Below are 23,074 nucleotides of genomic sequence, written 5' to 3'. Positions count from 1 at the left end.
TTTTGTAATAAAGTACCTATTAGTAAAAATTATATCAGAGGGAAACCACACACAAAGGAAAAAGGAACTAGGTCACTCTATTTGACAGTTAAGGAAGAAACAGAGGTTATGTCCTCTAGGGCTGAGATTTAGAGCAGTTTCACTTAGTGGCTGTTCTGCTCCAATTCCCTAGATAAAATTTAGACCTACAGCAAGCAGTCTTCATTCCTATTTTATTCTAGTGGGAAGTCATGGTTCAGACTCTTAAGTAACCAATAGAAAAAAAAATACTAGTCAGTGGGGAACTATGAAACTTAAATATTATGTTAAATTGAGATAAACCTTACAGTAACTACAGGGTTCATTATATTCTCATGAACTAAAATGAGTCATAAATTGCTAAATATGTAGATATGTAACTTTAGCCCTACTATTTCAAACAGAAAAATATTACTGAGATCTTAGAGCAGCTGAGACATACCCATGGCAACATGTCTCACTTGCAGGTAACACAGGACTAGAAATCATCCAGGAATACAAGTATCCCTTTCTGATTTTTATTTCATTCGAATTATTTAATACAATTATAATTCTATATGCACTACCCCACCTGCCAAATTCAAATAGCTATTGTGGAACTACAAGAAAAACATACTTTTATCTGCTGCTTTCACACAGTTTACACCTAAGTAATCTTTCCGATTGCATAGAAAATCTAACCATTCCTATCCTTCAGAGCGCTGTGCTGCTCAGGAGGAAATTCAGCCAGATTTGTCCCTAGTTTAGGAAAGCTTCTGCCAGCAGAACCGTTGCCCTGGACTGCAGTTCCAGGAAGGCAGCCATGGGGAAAACATATTGGCACCAAGCAGCTCCAGCCCTCCTGTCCTCCTAAGAGCCCATCTGGGGTCTGCGCAAACTGAAAAGCAAGTCATGCCGTCCAGCATGATGCCTTCAGCCTCTCTGGCTAGCACAGCCTAATCACAGATTATTTCTGCCCCCTCCATGATACAGTGCCCTCAGTGAGGAGCAGAAAGACCATCTGTTCTCTCCTTGCAGTTAATCTCCCTCCCAGTGAGGGCAGCAGGCTCTGCTAAGCCAGAAGAGTGCAAATTATACAGATCAACAAACTGCCTGGGACCGGTTATGGTACAGGTACATACTGTGGGATACACATTTTTGTGGCTTACTCTGATAGCCAATTTGGCTTTTCTAAGCAGAATAAATGAGCCAGCTTTGGCTTAAGAACATGCAATGTCCCAGGCCAGAAAAACCACGTTCAGTAATGGTTGATTTGATGAGGGTACTCAGATTCCTAATGTCAAACTTTTTGCAGAATACGTACAAGAGGTAGCCCACTTCTACAAAGTACCCTTCCACACACCTTCTGAAGCTGAAGGAATCCAAAAATCTGCCATCTATCATTCATGACTGAAAAAATAACAATCTAATAAACTTTTTTAAAATTGAGATAAAACATAGTAAGAGTAAAAAGATACTGGCAATTTAAAGATTATAATCTGTTTATTATGAAAGATTAGCAGTTTTTCCTTATCCTTCAATCAGAGTGTCTAAAAATGTACCAATACATGTCCAGTCTTTTCTATTCAGTCTTTTCCTCTGCATCTGGTCCCTGCAGAACTGATTTTTTTCTATTTTTTACATAGCAATTACACAGAGAATTACACTGAAAATACCACTGTAAAATTAAAAATCCAGCAACAGGAGGCAGGAGGAAGGTGCAACACTGTTAATTTTTTCAGTTTCTGATCAGCCATTCCCTTAATACTGGAACAAATTTGTATGTCAGCTAGACTTCAGCAACAGGGTTTTTTTAACCAGTAGGAACAGAAACTTAAAATAAAATAGCTATCACATAATTCCAGGAATTTATGCTAAAACAACTGTGAAGACCGATACTCAACATTTATCCTTCACTTCCCCACAGGAAGGGAAATCCTAACCTCCACTGTGCTCTTGCCTTCTCTTTGGAACTACTGGATTGGACTACTCATGCCTGAACACTCGGCAGGGGTGAGAGAAGACATGTTCTCCCTCTCCAAATTTGCTTCTAAATCCCCATCCCTGCCAGTCACCCGAATGTTATTCAGGTAATGCTGTGCTCTCACCAATTCCATATAGTATGTACAAAATGAAAGTGGAATTCCTGAAACAATACCGGTGGTGTCAATTTATGGTTTTTGGAATTCCAATGATTTTGAACCATTCCTGCATCCATAAGAAACAGAAATATAGTTAGGTTACCTAAAAACCTAGTAATTTCAGTTTGCAATGAAAATAAGTTTGTTCCATTTATGATATGGGAATATATTGCTTTCAGTGGCAATAAATTCTGGTGCTATATTACAAAATACGAACACACCTCTATACATATACACACAGTAGGAACTTCCAGTTCGTTTTGTGAAAGAGAAATCCTGCCTGTCTTTATGTTCCAAGTTAGATCTGACCTTTAGGCAGATGACTAAGGGGTTTTCAGGCTTTTTAGTTCTTTGTCAATATTACGTAAAGTTGCATCCAATTTAGTCTTGCTTTTTTAACAGTAACTGGCACAAATGGAGATGGGCTGTCACCATTCTATGAAAGTTGAACATCCACAGTTGCCGCAATATTACCTTGCAGCCTCAGGAACCTCTGAAGAGTAACTGAAGCCAACTGAATTAAGTTTGCTAGGATTCAAGAGACACCACAACATACCCAACCCCTGCATAGCTATTCCTCCAATTCCCCTTGTATCCCACTTACCTCTTTTTTTCTTTTTCCGCTTCAGGGGATGCAAAACACTCTATTGTGTTTCACTACTTTTGTTTGTTTCTCCTGGTACTTACCAATACCAACCTTTTGTGCAAACAGGGTCTCCTGCTGAATAAATCCCATTTTGCAGCAAGTTCTTTGTTTACAGAATTACTGTTTACAGAATTACTTTCTTTTCCTGAAAGATCAATCTTACCACACAGATAATACTCTACTGTCCTATAAATTTCATACAATAATCTTAGCAGTAGCTTAGACACTTTGGTAGATGTATTCAGCATCTGTTATTTCCCTTCCCACAGTTTCTATGGATTTCTGATACCCCTGACCAAGCACATAAACCAATCTCATTTTGTAAAGAATATTAAACAGTGTTCAGCAAGCCATCTGTAAATCCACTTCTTTATGTGATCAGAATGGCCTTTTGTAATAACCTCTAGTTTTCTTTCCATCCTTTGATGCAATTGTGACTTCCTTGCTCTCCTGTTGCCACGAATTCACACTAGTCTATTGAAACAGCTAACCGCATAGAAAAGAGATGCCTAGCAATAACGCAATGCTTTTTTTGGAGTTCAGCTCTTCTCCTCTCACAACTCGCATTTCACTTTTTTGCTAAAGAAATAGGGCCCTTAGTATGCTCACTATGAAGCATAACTACTCTGAGTGTAGTACAGCATTCAGAAATGAGCAGTGCAGGGAAACTTCTCACTATCTTCCGCACCATCATGCACCTTACTATTACTAAAAATCAACAAGGGCTTCAAGGACTTGTATTTAAATAATAAATTTAATAACTCCATGACAAGAGCTTTGTCCCACCAAACACCTGACTTGAGAAAGGTCTCTCCTATTGGGAGGGCTGGGAGATACAGATAGAGATCATTTTATGGTCTTTTAGCCATCAGTTATATAAATGTGTTGTGAAGGCAGAATGTCCCTTTCTCCTCCACAGCTTTGGACAAGACATGACTTTTCAGTGGCAGAAATCTCTGACCATCTGGAAAGTAATCCCTCTGGCACTCAAAAATCAAGTGTAAGCTTTTTCACAGTATCAAAACAGGGAAAGAGTAAGAGTATTTGCATATGCCTTAATATCATATTTAAAAAAAAACCACAACAAAAACCCCAGCAATGTTGCTTGAGCCCTGGAGGCTTAATAGTTATGTGCCCAGATTATTTCTGGGGAATAAGGAATGCTAACGCATGCTTGGCCACTAAATTCCAAAGACCTAACAGTCCCATAATCACTGCTTCAAGCTGCCTGTTTACTCTTTGCACCCAATTTTTCTACCTCCTAGAAATTTTCTTCTAAATCACACAAAAAGTATATCCTAACAAACATCAACAGCAGCTCTGGTACTTTTGACAGGAAGTAAATAATAGTAATAGAATTTTATTGAAATTATCATGCTATCTCCAAGCACTGAAAACATGCCAAAATTACATGAAAATATTTGCTGGTCAGACTTATGCCAAATGCTACAGCTGTTTGCATGGTCTTCTTGAGAGGTGACATACAGTACACAACTACAGAAGTACCTCTAAGAACAGACATTAATTTGTATTTAGCACCTGGATAGCAAAGCAAGAAGATCAAGTCAGGACCTCCATATAAAGAGCACTAGAAAGACTAACGAGCACTTCAGGAGACTAGAATTGTAGACCATCCCACTCAGCTGCAAAAACAACAGCAGGTAAACATCACACAAGGGAGAAGAGGTGAAGAAGAAACAATGAGAGAAAATAAGAATGCTACATAGCAAACCTGTAAAAAGGAGTGGGTAAAGGAAAACGAAGTAAAAAATCTCGACTGAACACCCTTTGATTTCTGGATATTCTCAGCTCTCTAGCTGATGTAAAAACCTACTAAATTTACTGAAGACCTCCCTCAAAATCTGCCATGCAACAATTTTAGACATTACCTGTCTATTCCCCAACACTATTCTGTGTATAAGTCAATTGCCATACGGAAGTCACTTACGAAGAACATGTAGCTTCTGGACTTGATTGAAAAGCTGAAGTTAACAAAAATACTGCCATTGACTTGTATGTGCTTCACAGGACCTCTACAGACCAAGACATTTGTTTTGGTGTCAATGCCTATTAAAATTGTATGTAGGAATAACTATACGTAGGTTCAGAAAAGTAGCATTCTACTAAAAACAATGTGAAATGATAGAAGTACAACTTGGTACTAACAGTTGAAGATTCCTAATAGAGGAAATGCACGATGCCACATAAAATATCACTAAAAGTTGGAGGAAAAGGAAAAAAAAAAATCACCCAAGACCAAAGAAAATCTGACTCAAGAGCTATAGTTTTGCAACAAAACATATTTTCTTACAAAAAAACAGAATCTGGCAAAAGGCATGGTCAAAAAAACACTTTCAAATGAACAAATAATATACTGTTCAAAGCTGCTTGTTAAAGTATCTTGCTAAACAGGGACTGTGATTGCCAAGCATAACACTTTAGTACATTTAGAGTCTTTCCAACACAATTTATACCTGCAGCTCCTTTTGATATTGTCAGTCATCCTTATTTATTTTCTACTGATGTTATACTAATGAAATTGTACCCTCCTATATAATTTCTCCTACTATAATACTAAAAGCCTTAATATAAATTTTAGTTGCATTACTTTGAAAAGTCTTTTACACTAACAGGTATAGAAGCGTATGTATATGTGCATATATATATACTGATCTCTCCCTAGGCAAGCAAAGAAAAAACAAAAAGATTTACAAAATACTTTAAGAAATATAGCAATAATATTTAACAGCAAATATTAGTTCACACTTTTTTTTCATTACTTGCAGGTTATTGAAACACACATGGATCAAAAAATCCCCACTTCATAAATTTATTCTGCTGTAACAGTAAGACATTAGAGGAAAATACACTGCCTGTGTAACTGATTAGCGTGTTTCGTGGAAAAAAAAAATTATGAAATCCATCTGAAGAGGTTTCCAGAAAGAACTCTACTACCTGGAATTAACAGTTTCATAATCTGTTATGAATAATAACAATCATCATCATAATCATAATCTGATGAGTACAGACCTGCTAATTTCTAAGTACTTTCTCTATTTACACACTACGCTGAAACTGAAACGCGTTACATCCCCACAAAGTTGCTGTCCAACGGGAAATAAAATTAAAATCTTAGATTATCCCAGCAAATTTACACCGAACAACACCTTTCCTTCCCCATCTACGGTAATTTCAAACCGATGATGCGGAGGGGGGCGAAGGGGTGGGATCCGCAACAAGCGCCACAGGCACGCCGCGCGCCCAGCGCAAATCCCGGGCGCCCGCGCGCCGCTCCGGAGGGCTGCGGCCGGCGGCGGGAGCTCGCCCGCTCCCATGCTGCCCCCTGCCGGCGCCTGCCGGGCACCGCCGCCGCGCAGCCCCGCTGCCTCCCGCGGCCGCCGCCGGACCGAAGCCGCTCGCGCCCTCGCTGCGCGGCGCCGGCGGGGTCTCCGGGGCCTCCGCTGGACAGCCCAAACCTGCTGCTGCAACGTGGAGCCCTTGCTGTCACCTGAACCAATACAGCGGCTTTTACCCTTAACAGCCTCCGCATAAAGGATAGGTAGAAAATACAAGGCGGGGGGGGGGGGGGGGGGCGGGGGAGGGGAGGGAGAGGGCAGCTAACTTAAATCTATAACTGACATAAACAGCGAATCAGGACGCAAATGAGAACTAGGAGTTTCTCGGAGAACAAGAGCTTTCAGAACTAGTCCTAAAAATAATTTATAAAACTTAAAAGAATTACTAATCTGAGGCATCTGGTAAAAAATGAACAGTGATCTCGGAACAAATCCAGCCATTTTTATTTTAAGAAAAGCCCACTGAGCTGAACAGCATCTACTAGCCAAAAAAAAAAAATCACCTATTGGTCCACAAACTGGATCCCCATGGATTCAGGAACACAAAACAGCAGCCTTACTTATTAAGCACATCAAACTGAAAATAACTGGTGGAAAAGAAGAAAGGACAGGAAAGAGATGGAAGAGAGACCCTAACACACAAAAAAAAAAGAATTGCGGGAACATTAGCTATTACATACTGCAAATGAACCAATTACTCATAATTATTCTGTTACACAAGCATCCTTCCTAACACAAGCAGCCAATTTCTTTATTTTTAGGAAAATAGTCACTGCCAGTAGTACCACAATTCTTCTTAACAGAAGTATTAAGTATGAAGCCCAATTCTCAAAAGCAATGAAACTAGGATGGTTTTATATGATGCTGTCTTTAATTGACTTCTTACTACCCTCAAGAGAAATATTCATCCCAATTTTTAACAACACTTTCTGCTGATACATACCTTTTCCTCATGCTAGGAGCTGAAAAGGAGAAAGTGTTCCAACTGGCTGTAGAGTTACAATCCAAGTTTAAGAGACTCACTCCTAATTTATTAGATATACTAAACTCTGCAAGGCTCCTCCTCCAAAGATGCAGGATTTCTTCTGCTCCTTAATGTTTACTTTTTGCTCTTTCATGGGGATTTAGACAAAATATAATCAGCTGAAGCCCCAAAACCCCTAGACCGTCAGGTTTTCTGATAATACAAACTCAGTCAGGACTGCGGCAGCTGCAGAACAAGCCCTTTGAAGTGAACATAGCTTACACTGAAACTGCTATGAAGAAAGGAAACAGCAGAGGATTCTTCTTTTTCTTTTTTTTTAAAGCTTTTACTCAGAAATATTCACCTACTACTATGCGGATAGAAAGCAAGCCTCTTCTTTTGGTTAATTAGTAGTTGTTCTTTGTACAAGTCTCAGCCAAAGCCAAAGGAAACTTCAAAGGCCTCACTTGTCAAATGTCATGGTTTGTGCTCAACATGAAACTGGCCAGTTCTGATCTGGTTGCACAGCTATAGCTCACACTGAGCTTGGGAGTGGATCAGTATTACGAAGTAATTGCTAAGCAATTGCGTAACAAAAGAACAAATTTCTGTTTAAAAGATTTGGCAAAGTCACAGCAGTGGGTTAGATGAAAACTTGAATAGTCTGCCAGCAGTACCATCCCAATAAATGTTCATGCCTCATGTGACGGCATCTTCTTTACCATTATCTATGTAATTAGTGGTTTATTGCCTTTGTTTATTTGTTTCTTAATGCCCTTATCTGCACATATGACACTTGCAACTTCAAAACAAACAAATCAGATCTAACATGGACTACTTAAGACTGCGTCAGAGTTGAGGTCTGCATTTCATTTGCTGGTTACGCTCCGTAACACAAATATTCTGTAGCATTCTACTGCCACCAGTGTGCAAAAGGAAGAGGAAAAAGGTGTCAGTCTAACAGTGAGGAAGTAATAAAACAAAGAGGAAGTGATTCATAAACGAGTGAAGCCAAGAGACTATAACAAACATTAAACCGATAAAACCTCTGCAAATCATCTTTTGGGGGGGGGGGGAAATGCAGTAACTCAAATGCAATACAGAAAAAAGACTTAAGATTCTGCATACATTGTCAGAATAAAAAAAGATCTGCACACTCAGTAACCAATGTTATACATCAAAATTTGTATTAGTGGTGTATTTTTGTGATCTATCAGATACTTCCTGATAATTCTTGCAAACCCTTAAGGGGCAAAAATTCAGTTCTACATTACTTTCTTCCTCTTCACAAAGGCTTTTAAAACAATATTAGGCATGAACAAGATTAATCATTACTAATCTGGAAGGATTATAGATTTTTAATAAGCTTGGTTTAGATGTCTCTCAATAATACATAAACCAGGCTGTGCTATCCCCCTCTTTCCCTAGCTATTTTACATAGGAGTGCAATCTGGGGCGTCAACAGCAATCACATTCCCAAAAGGCACAGAATGCTTTAACTAACACTGAGAAGGTTAAGAAAATGCACTCACATTCTTTCATTCAAGGGTCGTTCTTATACCAATTTGGGACAATCTGGGTAGTATCTATGCAAAGATAATGTAATTTGTGAAGTGTTCCAACTTCTTAACACCCTCAGAAATAGATGTGTGTAACACTTACAGTATTCTTTAAATGAAACCAGAGTAACTTAATTCTTGCAGAGCAAACCCTCCAAAACTGCATTTCTAAAAAGCATTAATGTTTTTATTTAATAAATTTGTTCCAAGCTATAATTCTTACATTTGTTGTAGCAAAACAAATCTTTGTCATACCAAGAGGTACTGACCTCAGAATTCTGTTTAAGGGATTTATTAAGCACTCCACATTACTATCTATATAGCTATACTACATTTTTCCAGCACTTTTCTACAAAGTCCATACTTTCTTCTCTATTAGAAACACACTCTCTATAAACTCTTCCGAAATGGTAACAAGAAACTGAGAACTGGAGTACTTTTTTGGAAAATTGTATCTGACTATATTACAATGAATAACTTACTGTTTTACACGAGACCACTTAAAAATGGTCATACACATTACATACGTGAGGCAGTTTCCATAAGCTGCTGCTGCTCTGTGCTTCCATTGCTAGGCATATACGATCTCAAAAACTCTCTCAAGCTAAGGGAGAACAATTTAGCTATTAAACCAGCATGTTCCCATGCCTTCCAATTTCACAGATTTAACTTAACCAGAATTGCCATGATAATGTAACACAGTTTTCATTAAATATCAGAACACTTCACAAGGATAATATTCCTCTCTGTGCATGAGTGCCCATTTCAAAGCATTGCTTCCATGTGTCCAATTCAGTAGCGTGTCTGATACCTAAAAAAAACCTCGCATATTGGCACGAAACTAACTTAAAAATAAAAGCTGAAAATCCCAACCAGTCATTTCCTGTTTAAGAATAGTAAAGTCATCCAAAACCCATTTCTCCTTTTAATTGTCTGCAAATTAGAAACCCATATAGGTTAAGTTCCCATCATGGTTATTGACTGGCAAAATGTCTGTTATTTGCCAAAAGCTTTTTTATTCTTCAGAGGAAAAACAAATTTAGTGTCACTAAATACTATTCTAAACTAAGAAGTCACAAAATTAGCTTAGGATATATATGGTTAGTACTAACGCGCATGATACAGATGAAAGTACAGTATGAAAATAAAATATGAAATACAGTAAACTGCTTAGGATATTTTTAATTATAAGGATCAGAGTTACTGTAATGTTTAGAACAGACTAGACTATTTCAGTTGGAAGGGACCTACAACTATCGAGTCGAATCGCCTGACCAATTCAGGGCTGACCAAAAGTTAAAGCATGTTGTTAAGGGCATTGTCCAAATGCATCTTAAACACCGACCGGCTTGGGGCATTGACCACCTCTCTAGGAAGCCTGTTCCAGTGCCTGACCACCCTCTTTGTAAAGAAATGCTTCCTAATGTCCTGTCTAAACCTCCTCTGACTACTTTAAAAATAATAAAACTGCTATCCGCTAACTTGTTCTTTGACTTCAGCAACAGTAAATAAGGTAGGCAATAATTTACATAAATTTATGGGTTGAAAAATATTTTATCCCTAGTATAGCCGACTATTTCAATCATGCTTTTTTTTTATCCCCTCCTAGAAAACAGTATCATGAAACATAAAAGGTGCAACAGAAATGGAAGTATAATGCTAAATAAACTCTACAGTACAAGCACATCTTCCTTTACATGTTCCCAATAGGTGGCAACAGAATACCAAAAATACAAAGTAGTTTATAATTCTTTCTTCACCCACAAAGTAACGGAAGCCCTGTTATAACTTCTATCAATGAACTTGCACCACCAATTTTGTTCAAATTAATCGTTGCATCTCAGCAACCAAAATTCTCAGGACAGTTAATGTCAAAAGCCAGAGAATTTACAGAACAGAAACAAAGCATTTATTTAAAAGCTAGTTGTTATGAAACAACTAACTGATGGCTTATACTCAGAGCTTATCTGAGGGAATAAACTACTACAAGCAGGAATTTACAGTAACAAAATGTATCTTCACATTAAAGAAGAAATGTTCAGGGAGAAAGAAAATTTTAGGCTGGTTTTTTTGTTGTTGACATCCACACCTTGGTCTTTAGCTGTATTTATTTACAAGACTGAATAAAGGGGTGAGCATTTTTAAACAAAGTTTTCAGCTGTCAAGCCACAACTTTATCAGTAGTAGCAGGTCCATACTAACTCCCTGATTCTTTGTAAAAAATGACAGGAAATTGAGAGTTCTTCTTTCCTTGATGGTTATACGACTCTTTCATTTCTGTGGCACAGAGCTGTACAAATCAAGTCTAAATAATGACTACTTACTTGCTTTCAAAACCAGCTAAGACACTGTCCAGAGAAATTGTCTCTGTCGTAATTTCCACCTTTCTCACACTTCCAAAGAAGTCTGTTATCAGAACATTTTGTGGGTCTCGCTGGAAGAGATCAGTTCGGTGCCCAGGCGTGGAAACGCACAAACTTTTTGGACAGACCTGAAACTGTAAACCAAGGTGGACAATCAAATCCTGTTCCTCATTCATCAACAGTTTCTACATACACCTTCCAAAACGAAATCGCTATAAAAAGAAAGATAAATGCCACATGTAACTTGCATTAATTTCAATACAAGCTCCTCAGCTGAAAAAAAAAGTTTGAACAAAAACATTAAAAGGAATAAACGTCTCGATTATGCATTTCAGAAAGCCTTCATCCTCACAACTCTGCCATTTGAGTTTAGAAATGCTTCTGTGAAAGCCAACCATCAATTACATCTAATTGATTAAATGCACAAATGTGTTTCTGAATACAGATGCAGCAATGCTGCTGTAACCTTCCAAAAAGCACAAGTGGGTATAAATTCTTCCTATTTACCAAAGGGAGGCAGGCAAGAGTAAACAAGCCTTGATAAGCAGCTAATAGCTGAGGCTTCATAAAGAAGCAAAAATTCACATTTTGATTGAAAAGAAAAAAATCTTTTATTTCTAGCTTATAGCCTGCAAATTAACACAGAATTTGGATCTTCAAATACCAGAGACGTTTTATGTACATTAAGTTCACAGACATATCCTGTAAAACCTACAAACTAGCTATACACCTTATTATTTATTTTACCGAGATATTTTGCCTACATATCAGATCCACTACATCCAGCACACATTGCAAAACCTGGAAGACAAGAACAGCACTAACAAACTGTTTTCATTGGACTCAATTCTGAATAAAGACACATTTGCAGAAAATAAGTAGACATAACACTGGCAGATTTCTTGTGGCATTTAGAATATCTGACAAGACAGCATGCCTATTAGGTAACAAGATTGTATGTACCCAGCAGGTATTCAAGGCAAAACCAATACATTTTGGAAACAATGCCTTTTTGCACAAGTCCTACCACACTTGCAGCAAAAATCTCTGGTATTTCCCTTCTGGACAAATTGCTTATTTCAAGGGATCTTGTAATGCACATAATGTAACATCTTAAATAATAATTGGTTTGGTTTTTTATTAATAATGCTACATAGCTTAAAGTGCCATAAAATGCAGCCCAAGGCCTCACTGTTTCTAGCCTCCTTGATGAGCTTGGAAAGCTGAGTTCACGACTCAATCATTAGAAAGCACTTCACAAACCAAACACACAACCCTACTAGACACAAGAGCCAGACACACAATCCTGCTAGCTAGAGGCGTTAGCTCTGCAGTGCTCTGGACAGTTTCGTAAGCAAATGCTGCTGTCCATTCAACTGTCTCACGGACAGCCTGCAGACCACCTGGTAATGATGCGGGTTATGCAAGTCTTTGTGTATTCTAGCAACACAGAACATTTAACAGAACAGATTAATGCACAGGACTATGAAGGACACTCTCCACATGGGTGCTCATCTTCCTTAAGTTCTCCAAGTGATTTTCACAAACAGGTCCATCAGTCACTGGATCTAGAGCGCATAAACCTAATTACATCACGGGTCAGCTCTTAGAAGGCTGCATTCTTAGGACAAAATCACAGGTCCTAATTAGCTCAATGCAGATGCAACCTCAATTATCCCAGATTATGACTGACAAAACCTGTGAGTTTCAGTCCATACTTCCTAGCAGAAATTTGCTCAGCCTGACACAAAATGCACAGGCTTGTGTGGCTCCTTCTCTTAGGGCAAAAGAGCCCTTCATTTAAAGTTTCCCAGAGAGGAAACCTGGCTTTTCTTCACAGAGGACAGATTCTATCTCCCCATTCCTCCTTTCTGCTCCATTACAGTTTCTCTTTCATACCTTGCCTTTTTTTGTCTAAGCGTGTAAGCATATGGCATTAGACTGCCGGTCCAGGGAGACTTCAGCTCACTTTCAGCTTAACCTTGACTGAAGCATACAAGCACACATATGCACTGAGCTCTTTTTTAACAATTCCCAACTCTCTTGTTGGCAGAGTATCATAGAGCTGCTAAAGAGAAGACAGGGGCAGATCAAATCTTTCCGTTATCCTCCCGGGGAAGTGAAAATGAACTAGACTGATCAGCATCATGCTTCCCACACAAAGCCACTTTGGTCAATGCACACAAACCCTCTTAAGTTTCAGTTTCACCAAAATGCAATCAATTTTCAACTTTGGTCCAACTAAGGGCACAAACAAAAAAACTAAGTCTCTGAAGTAAGCTATAAAAGCTAAGAAATTGTTTTAATCCCACTATTTGGTCCATAAATCTATGCTACAGTTATACCATTATAAGTATATTAATAGATTAAGTCTCTCTTCCAAGCCCTCAAAAGAGTGTAAATGTCCCAAAACAACTGCATCAGCACTGAAAGTGGGAAATTGATACTGCGCCTAACTACTTCTAACCTGTCCCACAATAATTTACTACCTAAGATGTTAAGATGAATCTTGAACAACAATGTGCAATGGCACTCAGAAGATGACTTCAGTATTAAAAATCTACCTATGCAGCACCAGTGTGAGACAAGAAAGACTGCAAAGCAGTTACACCACACCAGACCAACACTAATAACCAAGGTCTTCCAACAAAAAAGAAAAAGCAAATGCTAGCTAAATGAGACACAGTTGTTCATATGTCAATTTTTCAAAATTTTTTAAAGTAAGATACTATTCAAATAAAGCTAAGTAATTCCCCAGAATGGGAACTTTGTTAACTTGACTTTTCTTAACAACATTTTTAGCTATTTTATGACAAATAATATCTTATTTAGAAATGTATTTGAATCTTATTTTAAAAGTTCAAATGTGTGACATTTCAATTTAGTCTTTACTTTTTTGGAATTGTGATCAAACCACGAGTCAGTCATTTGCACAGCTTTATGCTATCCCTTAGCAACACAGATGGACCAGGTGGGGAGTAGGTGGAGTGGATTATGAAAAAAGATGGTCTCATTCTTTGCAGGAATGCAATACCCAAATCTTAGGTGGATGTGAAGAGAAGCTGTTTTAAGAATGGTTGGAGAAAAGTAAAAAGGTGATGCGACAGAAGTGGTGTTAACAAATACACAGTACTTCAAAAAGAGCAGACATTTGACATAGAAGATCAGATAACTAAACATTAGCTAATAATTTTAAAGCTAGTTAGTGAGCCACTTAATATGTTATCCTGAGTTTGGAAAGCGTTAATTTTAAAAAATCAGACTTGGGTAAGCAGTAGGTCTTTGTTCTTAAACCAGCACAACACTAACAGTGCATTCCAGTGCCAAAGTATCCCCTATAATTGTTGGCAAATAAATGGGCTTATACCCTTACCACGGACTAACCATATGTCGTTTTGGAACTCTTCAACGAAGGCCTGAAAAGCACCGACTCAAAATCAAGAGGTCACGTTTGCTGAAATATGTGCATATTATGACTCAGTACATGATCATCACAAATCATAATATATTTGGGTCTATTCTCTTCCCAGAGCAACAATAAGCAAGTTGACGTATGATAAGATGTCTTACATGACGTAAGGAATTTACCAATATGGGATAACTTCCCACAGCTCTACCAGAATATTTGGCATATAAGCAAAAACAAAAACGTGAAAGAGAAAGTTTAGCTATCTTCTGCAAAGAGGTCAAAAGGTAAACTACTTGTCCAGCTAACAAATTTTCTATACTTTTCACAACAGCTGGATTGGCATCTAGTGGACTAGACCAGTTATACCTCTCCCCAGATAGTGTCTTATACTGTAGAAACCACTGTTCATTTCTTATTAGGCTTTTGTTTTTTTAAAATCAACTCATTTTCTGGTTTACAGAATAGTTCTAAAGATCTGTTCGAATGAACTGGACAGAAGATACTTAATCAATAAAGAACTTGCATATTCTTCTTTAACAAGATTAATTTTGAAGTTATCTGTATCCCATAATCAGAAGGTATTAAACTACAGGACAGAATTTAGAAGGTAGTAAAAGAACCTTGAATCTAAGGCACCGAATCAATTCTGTATCAACATAAAATGTGTCAAGTGTGGGCTGTTTAGAGTGAATTGTACTACATATCTAGCAGCCAGGTGGGCAGAGGGTTGCATAAAATTTTTGAGCAGCTGCTCCTTTTACAGAAAAGAATCAAAGACAATGTGTTCTGTAAGTGGTGGCTCAGATCACTGACACAGCAGCATGTCAGGATTTACAGCTACAAGGCACCAAAGCATAATGTATTACTACAATGAAACTAGTACTGGAACAGGTGTAAAGTGTTAACAGAGTAAATAAAATATGGTTACTTTTTATGTCATCTCAACAGTGTATACATGTAACTGTTATAGAGGCCTTTTCATAAATTTTGTCATAGATTATCTGTTAGTTGGGGTTTTTTCTTCCTCCTGCCTCATATCTGAAAGCTACAATTAGTATTTACCCAAGATATAATTAACTCTGAATACTGATGGATTTGGACATATCTTGCTCTGGAATCTAAGCAGATATACAGAGAAATCAGTCTCTGCAGGCATTTGTGAGTGAACTATTAGAATTTTAACCATTTAATCACCTTTGCAAAACAGTACCAATGGCTGCCTTTCCACACCTGCAAAGCATCTGCTATCCATTAAGCTGATTTTAGAAGCTTCCTACTATCCACCAATCTACACCAATCCACTATCTACACCAATGCCTGCAGCATGGGCACCAAACAGGAGGAGCTGGAAGCCATTGTGCAGCGCGACAGCTATGACGTAGTTGCCATCACAGAAACATGGTGGGATGCTTCTCATGACTGGAGTGCTGCAATGGATGGCTATAAGCTCTTCCAAAGGGATAGGCAGGGAAGGAGAGGCGGTGGGGTGGCTCTGTATGTTAGGGAGTGTTTTGATTGCATAGAAATTGAAGATTGTGAAGACCAAGTAGAGTGCTTGTGGGTAAGGATGAGGGGGAAGGCCAATGAGGCAGATATCCTGCTGGGAGTCTGTTACAGGCCACCCAACCAGGATGAAGAGACGGATGAGACATTCTATAAGCGACTGGCGGAGGTCTCGCATTCGCTGGCCCTTGTTCTTGTGGGGGACTTCAACCTACCGGACATCTGCTGGAAGTGTAACACAGCAGAGAGGAAACAATCTGGGAGGTTCCTGGAGTGTGTGGAGGATAACTTCCTGACACAGCTGGTGAGTGAGCCCACCAGGGGAGGTGCCTTGCTGGACCTGCTGTTTACAAACAGAGAAGGACTGGTGAGAGATGTGGTGGTCGGAGGCCGTCTTGGACTTAGCGACCACGACATGACAGAATTCTCAGTTGTGAGGGAAGTAAGGAGAGGGGTCAGCAAAACTGCTATCATGGACTTCCGGAGGGCAGACTTTGGCCTGTTCAGGTCACTGATTGAGAGAGTCCCTTGGGAGACAGTCCTGAAGGACAAAGGGGTCCAGGAAGGTTGGACAGTCTTCAAGAAGAAAATCTTAAAGGCGCAGGAGCAGGCGGTCCCCATGTGCCGTAAGACGAGCTGGCGGGGAAGGCGACCGGCCTGGATGAACAGGGAGATTTTGCTGGGACTCAGGGAAAAGAGGAGAGTTTATCACCTCTGGAAGAAGGGGCAGGCAACTCACGAAGAGTACAAGGATCTCACTAGGTCAAGCAGGGACAAAATTAGAAAGGCAAAAGCCCAGCTAGAGCTCAGTCTGGCCACAGTCGTAAAGGATAATAAAAAATGTTTTTACAAATATATTAACAACAAAAAGAGAGGCAATGAGAATGTCCATCCCCTACTGTATATTGCGGGGAACATTGTCTCCAAGGACGAGGACAAGGCTGAGGTACTTAATGCCTTCTTTGCCTCAGTCTTTAATAGCCAGTCCAAGTATCCACAGGGTATTCAGCCCCCTGAGATGGAAGATGGGGATGGAGAGCACAATGTACTCCTCATAATCCAGGAGGAAGCAGTCAAGGACATGCTAACCACCTGGACACCCACAAGTCTATGGGGCCTGATGAGATCCACCCGAGAGTACTGAGAGAGCTGGCGGAGGAGCTTGCCAAGCCACTCTCCATCATTTATCAGCAGTCCTGGTTAACAGGGGAGGTCCCAGAAGACTGGAGGCTTGCCAATGTGACACCCGTCTACAAGAAAGGCCGGAAGGAGGATCCTGGGAACTACAGGCCTGTCAGCCTGACCTCTGTACCAGGGAAGATTATGGAGCGGTTGGTCTTGAGAGTGCTCACAGGGCATCTGCAGGACAACCAAGGGATCAGGCCCAGCCAGCATGGGTTCATGAAAGGCAGGTCCTGCTTGACCAACCTGATCTCCTTCTATGACCAGGTGACCCGCCTAGTGGATGAGGGAAAGGCTGTGGACGTTGTCTACCTGGACTTCAGTAAAGCCTTTGACAGCGTCTCCCACAGCATTCTCCTGTAGAAACTGGCGGCTCGTGGCTTAGACGGGTTTACTCTTCGCTGGGTGAGGAACTGGCTGGATGGCCGAGCCCAGAGAGTTGTGGTGAATGGTGTTAAATCCGGCTGGCGGCCGGTCACAAGCGGTGTTCCCCAGGGCTCGGTTCTGGGGCCAGTCTTGTTCAATATCTTTATTGATGATCTGGATGAGGGAATTGAGTGCTCCCTCAGTAAGTTTGCAGATGACACCAAGTTGGGTGGGAGTGTTGATCTGCTGGAGGGTAGGAGGGCTCTGCAGAGGGATCTGGACAGGCTGGATCGATGGGCTGAGGTCAAATGTATGAGGTTTAATAAGGCCAAGTGCCGGGTCCTGCACTTTGGCCACAAAAACCCCATGCAACGCTACAGACTTGGGGAGGAGTGGCTGGAGAGCAGCTCGTCGGAAAGGGACCTGGGGGTGCTGGTTGACAGCCGGCTGAACATGAGCCATCAGTGTGCCCAGGTGGCCAAGAAGGCCAACAGCGTCCTGGCCTGTATCAGGAATAGTGTGGCCAGCAGGAGTAGGGAAGTGATCGTGCCCCTGTACTCGGCACTGGTGAGGCCGCAGCTTGAATATTGTGTTCAGTTTTGGGCCCCTCACTACAAGAAGGATGTTGAGGTGCTGGAGCGTGTCCAGAGAAGGGCAACGAAGCTGGTGAGGGGTCTGGAGCACAAGTCTTATGAGGAGCGGCTGAGGGAACTGGGCTTGTTTAGTCTGGAGAATAGGAGGCTGAGGGGAGACCTTATCGCTCTCTGCAACTACCTGAAAGGGGGTTGTGGCGATGAGGGTGTTGGTCTCTTCTCCCAAGTAACTAGTGATAGGACAAGACTAAATGGCCTCAAGTTGCCCCAGGGGAGGTTTAGATTGGATATTAGGAAAAATTTCTTCACTGAGAGGGTGGTCAGGCATTGGAACAGGCTGCCCAGGGAGGTGGTGGAGTCGCCATCTCTGGAAGTGTTCAAAAAACGTGTGGATGTGGCGCTTCAGGACATGGTTTAGGGGACATGGTGGCGTTGGATTAATGGTTGAACTTGATGATCTTAAAGGTCCTTTCCAACCTAGTGATTCTGTGATCCTTTTTCACATGCAAATACTTCATTCTATTGAAATGAATATTTAATGAATACTTTATTCATTTTTCAATTAATAAAAAAATCTGCCTAATTTTGGTTAATTTTTTCAAACTGAGGACAATCCTTAAAGTGTTACACTATGACTACATTTAGTAATGGCAAAAGCACCCTCCCCCCAAAGCTGCTTCCGAGAGAAACAGCAGGACAACAAAAAGCATTTGGAGAATGCTACAGACAAAATAAATTAGTTTTGAAACTGTTAAACTCATTAGCATATTCATGAATGTTGAATATTCTACTTACCAGGTCATTCATATTTGTCTGACTGGCTGGATGAATTTCTTCCAAGAACTCTAGCACATAGAATGTGTATCTGTCCATAAGATGAACGCCAATCCCAAGATCAGGTTGATGCTTAAAAACACACAGCAGTTATTGGGCATTTGCAGGAGAGAACTCAGTACTTAGGAGAGGGACAAAATTTAACAGCATGTTACCAAAGCTAAGCATAATGTTTTTTTTTTCTTAGGCAAAATTCACAAAGAAAATGACCAGCCACAAAGAAACATACTGTTGACAAGCTGAATAATACAGATTATCTTCATTTTTTTAGATTATATCCTGGTAATCTCCAGGTTTGCCAAAAAGCAGGGAACCCCTTCTTCTTAATGGTACAGTACAGATCTGTGAGCTGTCCCAAGCTTCTTAGGACTTGGAAAACAGGGCTAGGAGAGACAGCTTAGTTTACAGCACCGTGCGGGCTCAGGTAATCCTGACCTGCTGATTTTGGTCTGGCTAGGATGTCTCTCCTATCACTCTTTCTGTAATTCAGCTGTAATATAATGACAGCAGGTGAAAAGTAGTGTGCTGGGTTTGTTTTTTTTTTTTTATATCAAGTGTAAGAAGTCCTACATTGAATATTCTCCACACACATCTCTCAGTAGTCTTCCCACAAAATTTCTTCCTATCCTAGGCAATGCATAAATTGGCAGGCAAGCACAGAAATCCATTGTTAGACTGATTCTTTGGGACAGCACAAAAACAAGCAGGAAAAGTACACTTGTAAGTTTTGTCAAAACTACACTTTGTAACTAAATACCTTACATATTCAGCAATTAGAAGGAAAATTTTTAGTTAAAAGTCAATAGGACCTGTGCTTTTAACTCAGGCATTCTAAAAATTGTCTTCAGGATCACAAAAATCTACTTACTGATAAAGAATCTTCTCCAACTTGGCTGCTAGCCAAGGCCATTATATTAGGTGAATAAAATCGTTCATACATTGATGCTCCTTGACAAGTATCAATAATAAACAACAATTCATTGTATCTGAAAGAAACAAAACAGTCTCCTTACCAATTTCTCTTGAATTGAAACAAAATATACATTGCTTTTTAGTTACCAGGACAGCTTCTAGAAACCGAAGGAACAGAAGAGGTCATGCTGATTGATTGTAAAATGCAAGTTTAGTCAAAGCAATACATTTGAGCATCTGTAACTGCAGGAAGCTGAAAACAAAAATTAAAAACCTTCTTTCTGAATGCAAACTTGCATGACATTTTATGGACAACAGGCAGTATCACTGATGAAGGTAAACAAGGCCTCCTGGTAAGACTTCACGCACATTTGTGAAATACACTATTTAACCTCTAAATGCTTTTTTTCTTACCTTCTTTTCTGCCACATTTGTTCAAAGGCATCAGCAAGTTCCACATTTGTGATTTCTTCAGAATCTTGAAACTTTAGGAAACCATTCCCACCATGGCCTGACAGAAAAGTCGGAAGTTAGGTAAGCATGTAGGTTAAAGGAAGATACTCAGCCCGGTTGACCATTTTTCTAAAAAAAGGCAAACACAATTCTCTTTCTCCAAACAGATTGCAACAGAAGATAATATTAGTATAGTAAGAATAGTACACATACATCATTTACTGGAAACGATAATTTACAAGTACTGCCTTTGAGGTTTTTTCTTAATTAGTGTGACATACTAAAAAAAGAAAAAAAAATCCTTTTGTTGATCCTTTTGTTTTGTGGACTCCTGACAGGATTTCATGCTTTCAAACAGGCCTATCCAACTGAACAACAAACATCAGTATATTGTATACAGAAACCCGTAATTACCTGTCATATATATTAGAATATTGCTTCTGTCATCAGAAAGCAGACGTTTAGATCGTGGTGTGCTTGGTGGGATTCTTCCTGTTAATACACGCAAGAAATTTTCAACAGTAACCTATGAATAGAAGTATAAAGTAATTTTCTAAAGAGAAAAATATTGATTAACAACTCTGGGTTGGGTTACATAAATTAAATAATGGAACACTAAAATATGCAATCTATCTAACCAGGATTAATATTGCATGGTATAAACTGCATAAACAGACTTTTTCTGTTTAAGGTTTTACTGCAGGTTCACAATTATATGATACCTTTTACTTCATCCCACTAACATCAGCCTGTTGGTGTATTACATCAAATAAATCTACTACCATTATAATTTCTAAATACATTTTCATTGATCTGAAAACCTGTCAGCATATAGCTTTATTCTGCCAAAGCTGCTTATGTACTCACAAAATGCTCCAACATTAGTGTGTGTTACAAAGGAAAAGTAAAAGTTTAAATTCTCTCTGCAACTCAGGAAAGGAAAAACAGATCAATTTTGGTTCCGTAAGTCTGAGTGATCAGCCAAGACCCATCTGATGGTTATTGTAAAACATCCTGTAAAACACCACCTCCCCATCATGCAGATGTACACAGCTCAAATGCTAGCAACAAATCCATACACAGGAAAATATATGATAAAAAGAACATATCTCTGTTTCAGTGTTTTATCTTCACTTCTTTATACAAAGCTTCAGAGAAATAAAATATCTACTACAAACTTAAATATGCTCATATAAACCTCCAGTAACAATTATATAGCACTATTAAATTGGACATCAATTGCATGGTTTAAGATCAACTGTTAAAGACATTTCTGAAGGAATATTACACAAAAATTGAAAGGTGACAGAATGCAGATTTCTATATAGTAATTACTTTACAGTAATGATTAGGTATGGCTTTTGATTTATTTTAATAAAAGCATATGCTTAAGATTAGAAATTTAAGTGGGTCTCCCTAATAAACATTTCACTTACACTCTAGAAGTTTCACAGTGGTGGTGTTTGCAAGATGAGACTCTGACCAGCCATTTCCAAAGAGAAATTTCAGTAATGTGTGTGTATTCCTAACACATACAAGGAGTTGGATGCACTCTTTTGGAGATTCCATTATTCAAAATAGCCAATACACAACATGTTTCTAGTATAACAAATTTCAAATACAAAACCAAGTATCAAAGGAAGGAGAGGCGTGTGTTTTAAACCTATCAGTTGATAATAAAAGCCCAGCCCAAAACCAGTAATGTGAATAGAATGGCTTCCTCGGACTTCACAGATGTTGTATAAATCTTTGAACCAACACTAAAAACAAAGATCCAGTGATTTAATTAAAGCACGGTCACCTCATAGCTTCTGTAATCCACTTCCACATCATCTCCATAGACATTTAGTTCCATGTTTTTATGACTAAACACGGTAGCTGGTCTGGGATTTCTGGGATTACATGCCATATCATCTGCTAACATCAGGACAATGTGACTGGAAAATAAGATGAAAATATTTCAGCTATTCTACTTTCACATAATAGTCAAACAGAAATTACAACAACACATGATTACAACAACAGCTTATAACATTAAGAAGAATCCTGGAATTGTAAGTGAAACTTTGCTTAGTTACACCCTATTTCCTTATGTACATCCTCACTATTATAAAGATACCACACATGGAAATGCAGCTAGCTGTTATTTATCAACAGGATTAAGTTAGGCCAAAGATGAGCATGAGAATAGTCATTAGCAATTTTATGATACAGACTTGCCAGGACTTAGGCTGGCAGAACTCTTTATAAAAAATCTGGAGATATTTATGGGCACTAAATCATTTCATGAAGTTCCACTGAAGAAATCCCAGCCTGTTTGCACCCTCTCAGACAGATCAATAAAAACATTATGATAATTTTAATTAAATTTGAGGAGCTTTTGAACATTTCTCAAACTGTTACACTACACCATTATACAACTGTCGAGGTCAACTGCATGAGGTTTAACAAGGCCAAGTGCCAGGTCCTGCACTGCGGTCACAACCACCCCATGCAATGCTACAGGCTTGGGGAGGAGTGGCTGGAGAGCTGCCCAGCAGAAAAGGACCTGGGGGTGCTGGCTGACAGCAAGCTGAATAAGAGCCATCAGTGTGCCCAGGTGGCCAAGAAGGCCAACAGCATCCTGGCCTCTATCAGAAATAGCGTGGCCAGCGGGATTAGGGAAGTGGTTGTCCCCCTGTACTCGGCACTGGTGAGGCCGCACCTTGAACACTGTGTTCAGTTTTGGGCCCCTCACTAGAAGGAGGGCACTGAGTTGCTGGAGCTTGTCCAGAGGAGGGCAACAATGCTGGCGAG

The 23,074-nt window shown here is 39.5% G+C and overlaps 1 protein-coding gene across 1 annotated transcript in view; it reads right to left on the bottom strand.

Moving 5' to 3' along the window:
- PIGK (phosphatidylinositol glycan anchor biosynthesis class K) overlaps window positions 1–23,074 on the bottom strand; it is a gene marked incomplete at both ends in the record, with an annotated part of 76,172 nt that overhangs the window by 45,479 nt on the left and 7,619 nt on the right. Inside the window, 6 exons of the mRNA XM_082002994.1 lie at window positions 10,988–11,160; window positions 18,875–18,985; window positions 19,782–19,899; window positions 20,240–20,336; window positions 20,693–20,804; window positions 22,080–22,215. Of these exons, the coding sequence (XP_081859120.1) occupies window positions 10,988–11,160; window positions 18,875–18,985; window positions 19,782–19,899; window positions 20,240–20,336; window positions 20,693–20,804; window positions 22,080–22,215 (747 nt within the window). The remainder of the gene's footprint in view (window positions 1–10,987; window positions 11,161–18,874; window positions 18,986–19,781; window positions 19,900–20,239; window positions 20,337–20,692; window positions 20,805–22,079; window positions 22,216–23,074) is intronic.

Source organism: Phaethon aethereus, assembly GCF_964289735.1.
Source record: "Phaethon aethereus genome assembly, chromosome: 8".
NCBI lineage: Eukaryota > Metazoa > Chordata > Aves > Phaethontiformes > Phaethontidae > Phaethon > Phaethon aethereus.
Note: the sequence above shows the minus strand (reverse complement) of the source record. Positions and strands in the feature narration are given on the sequence as shown.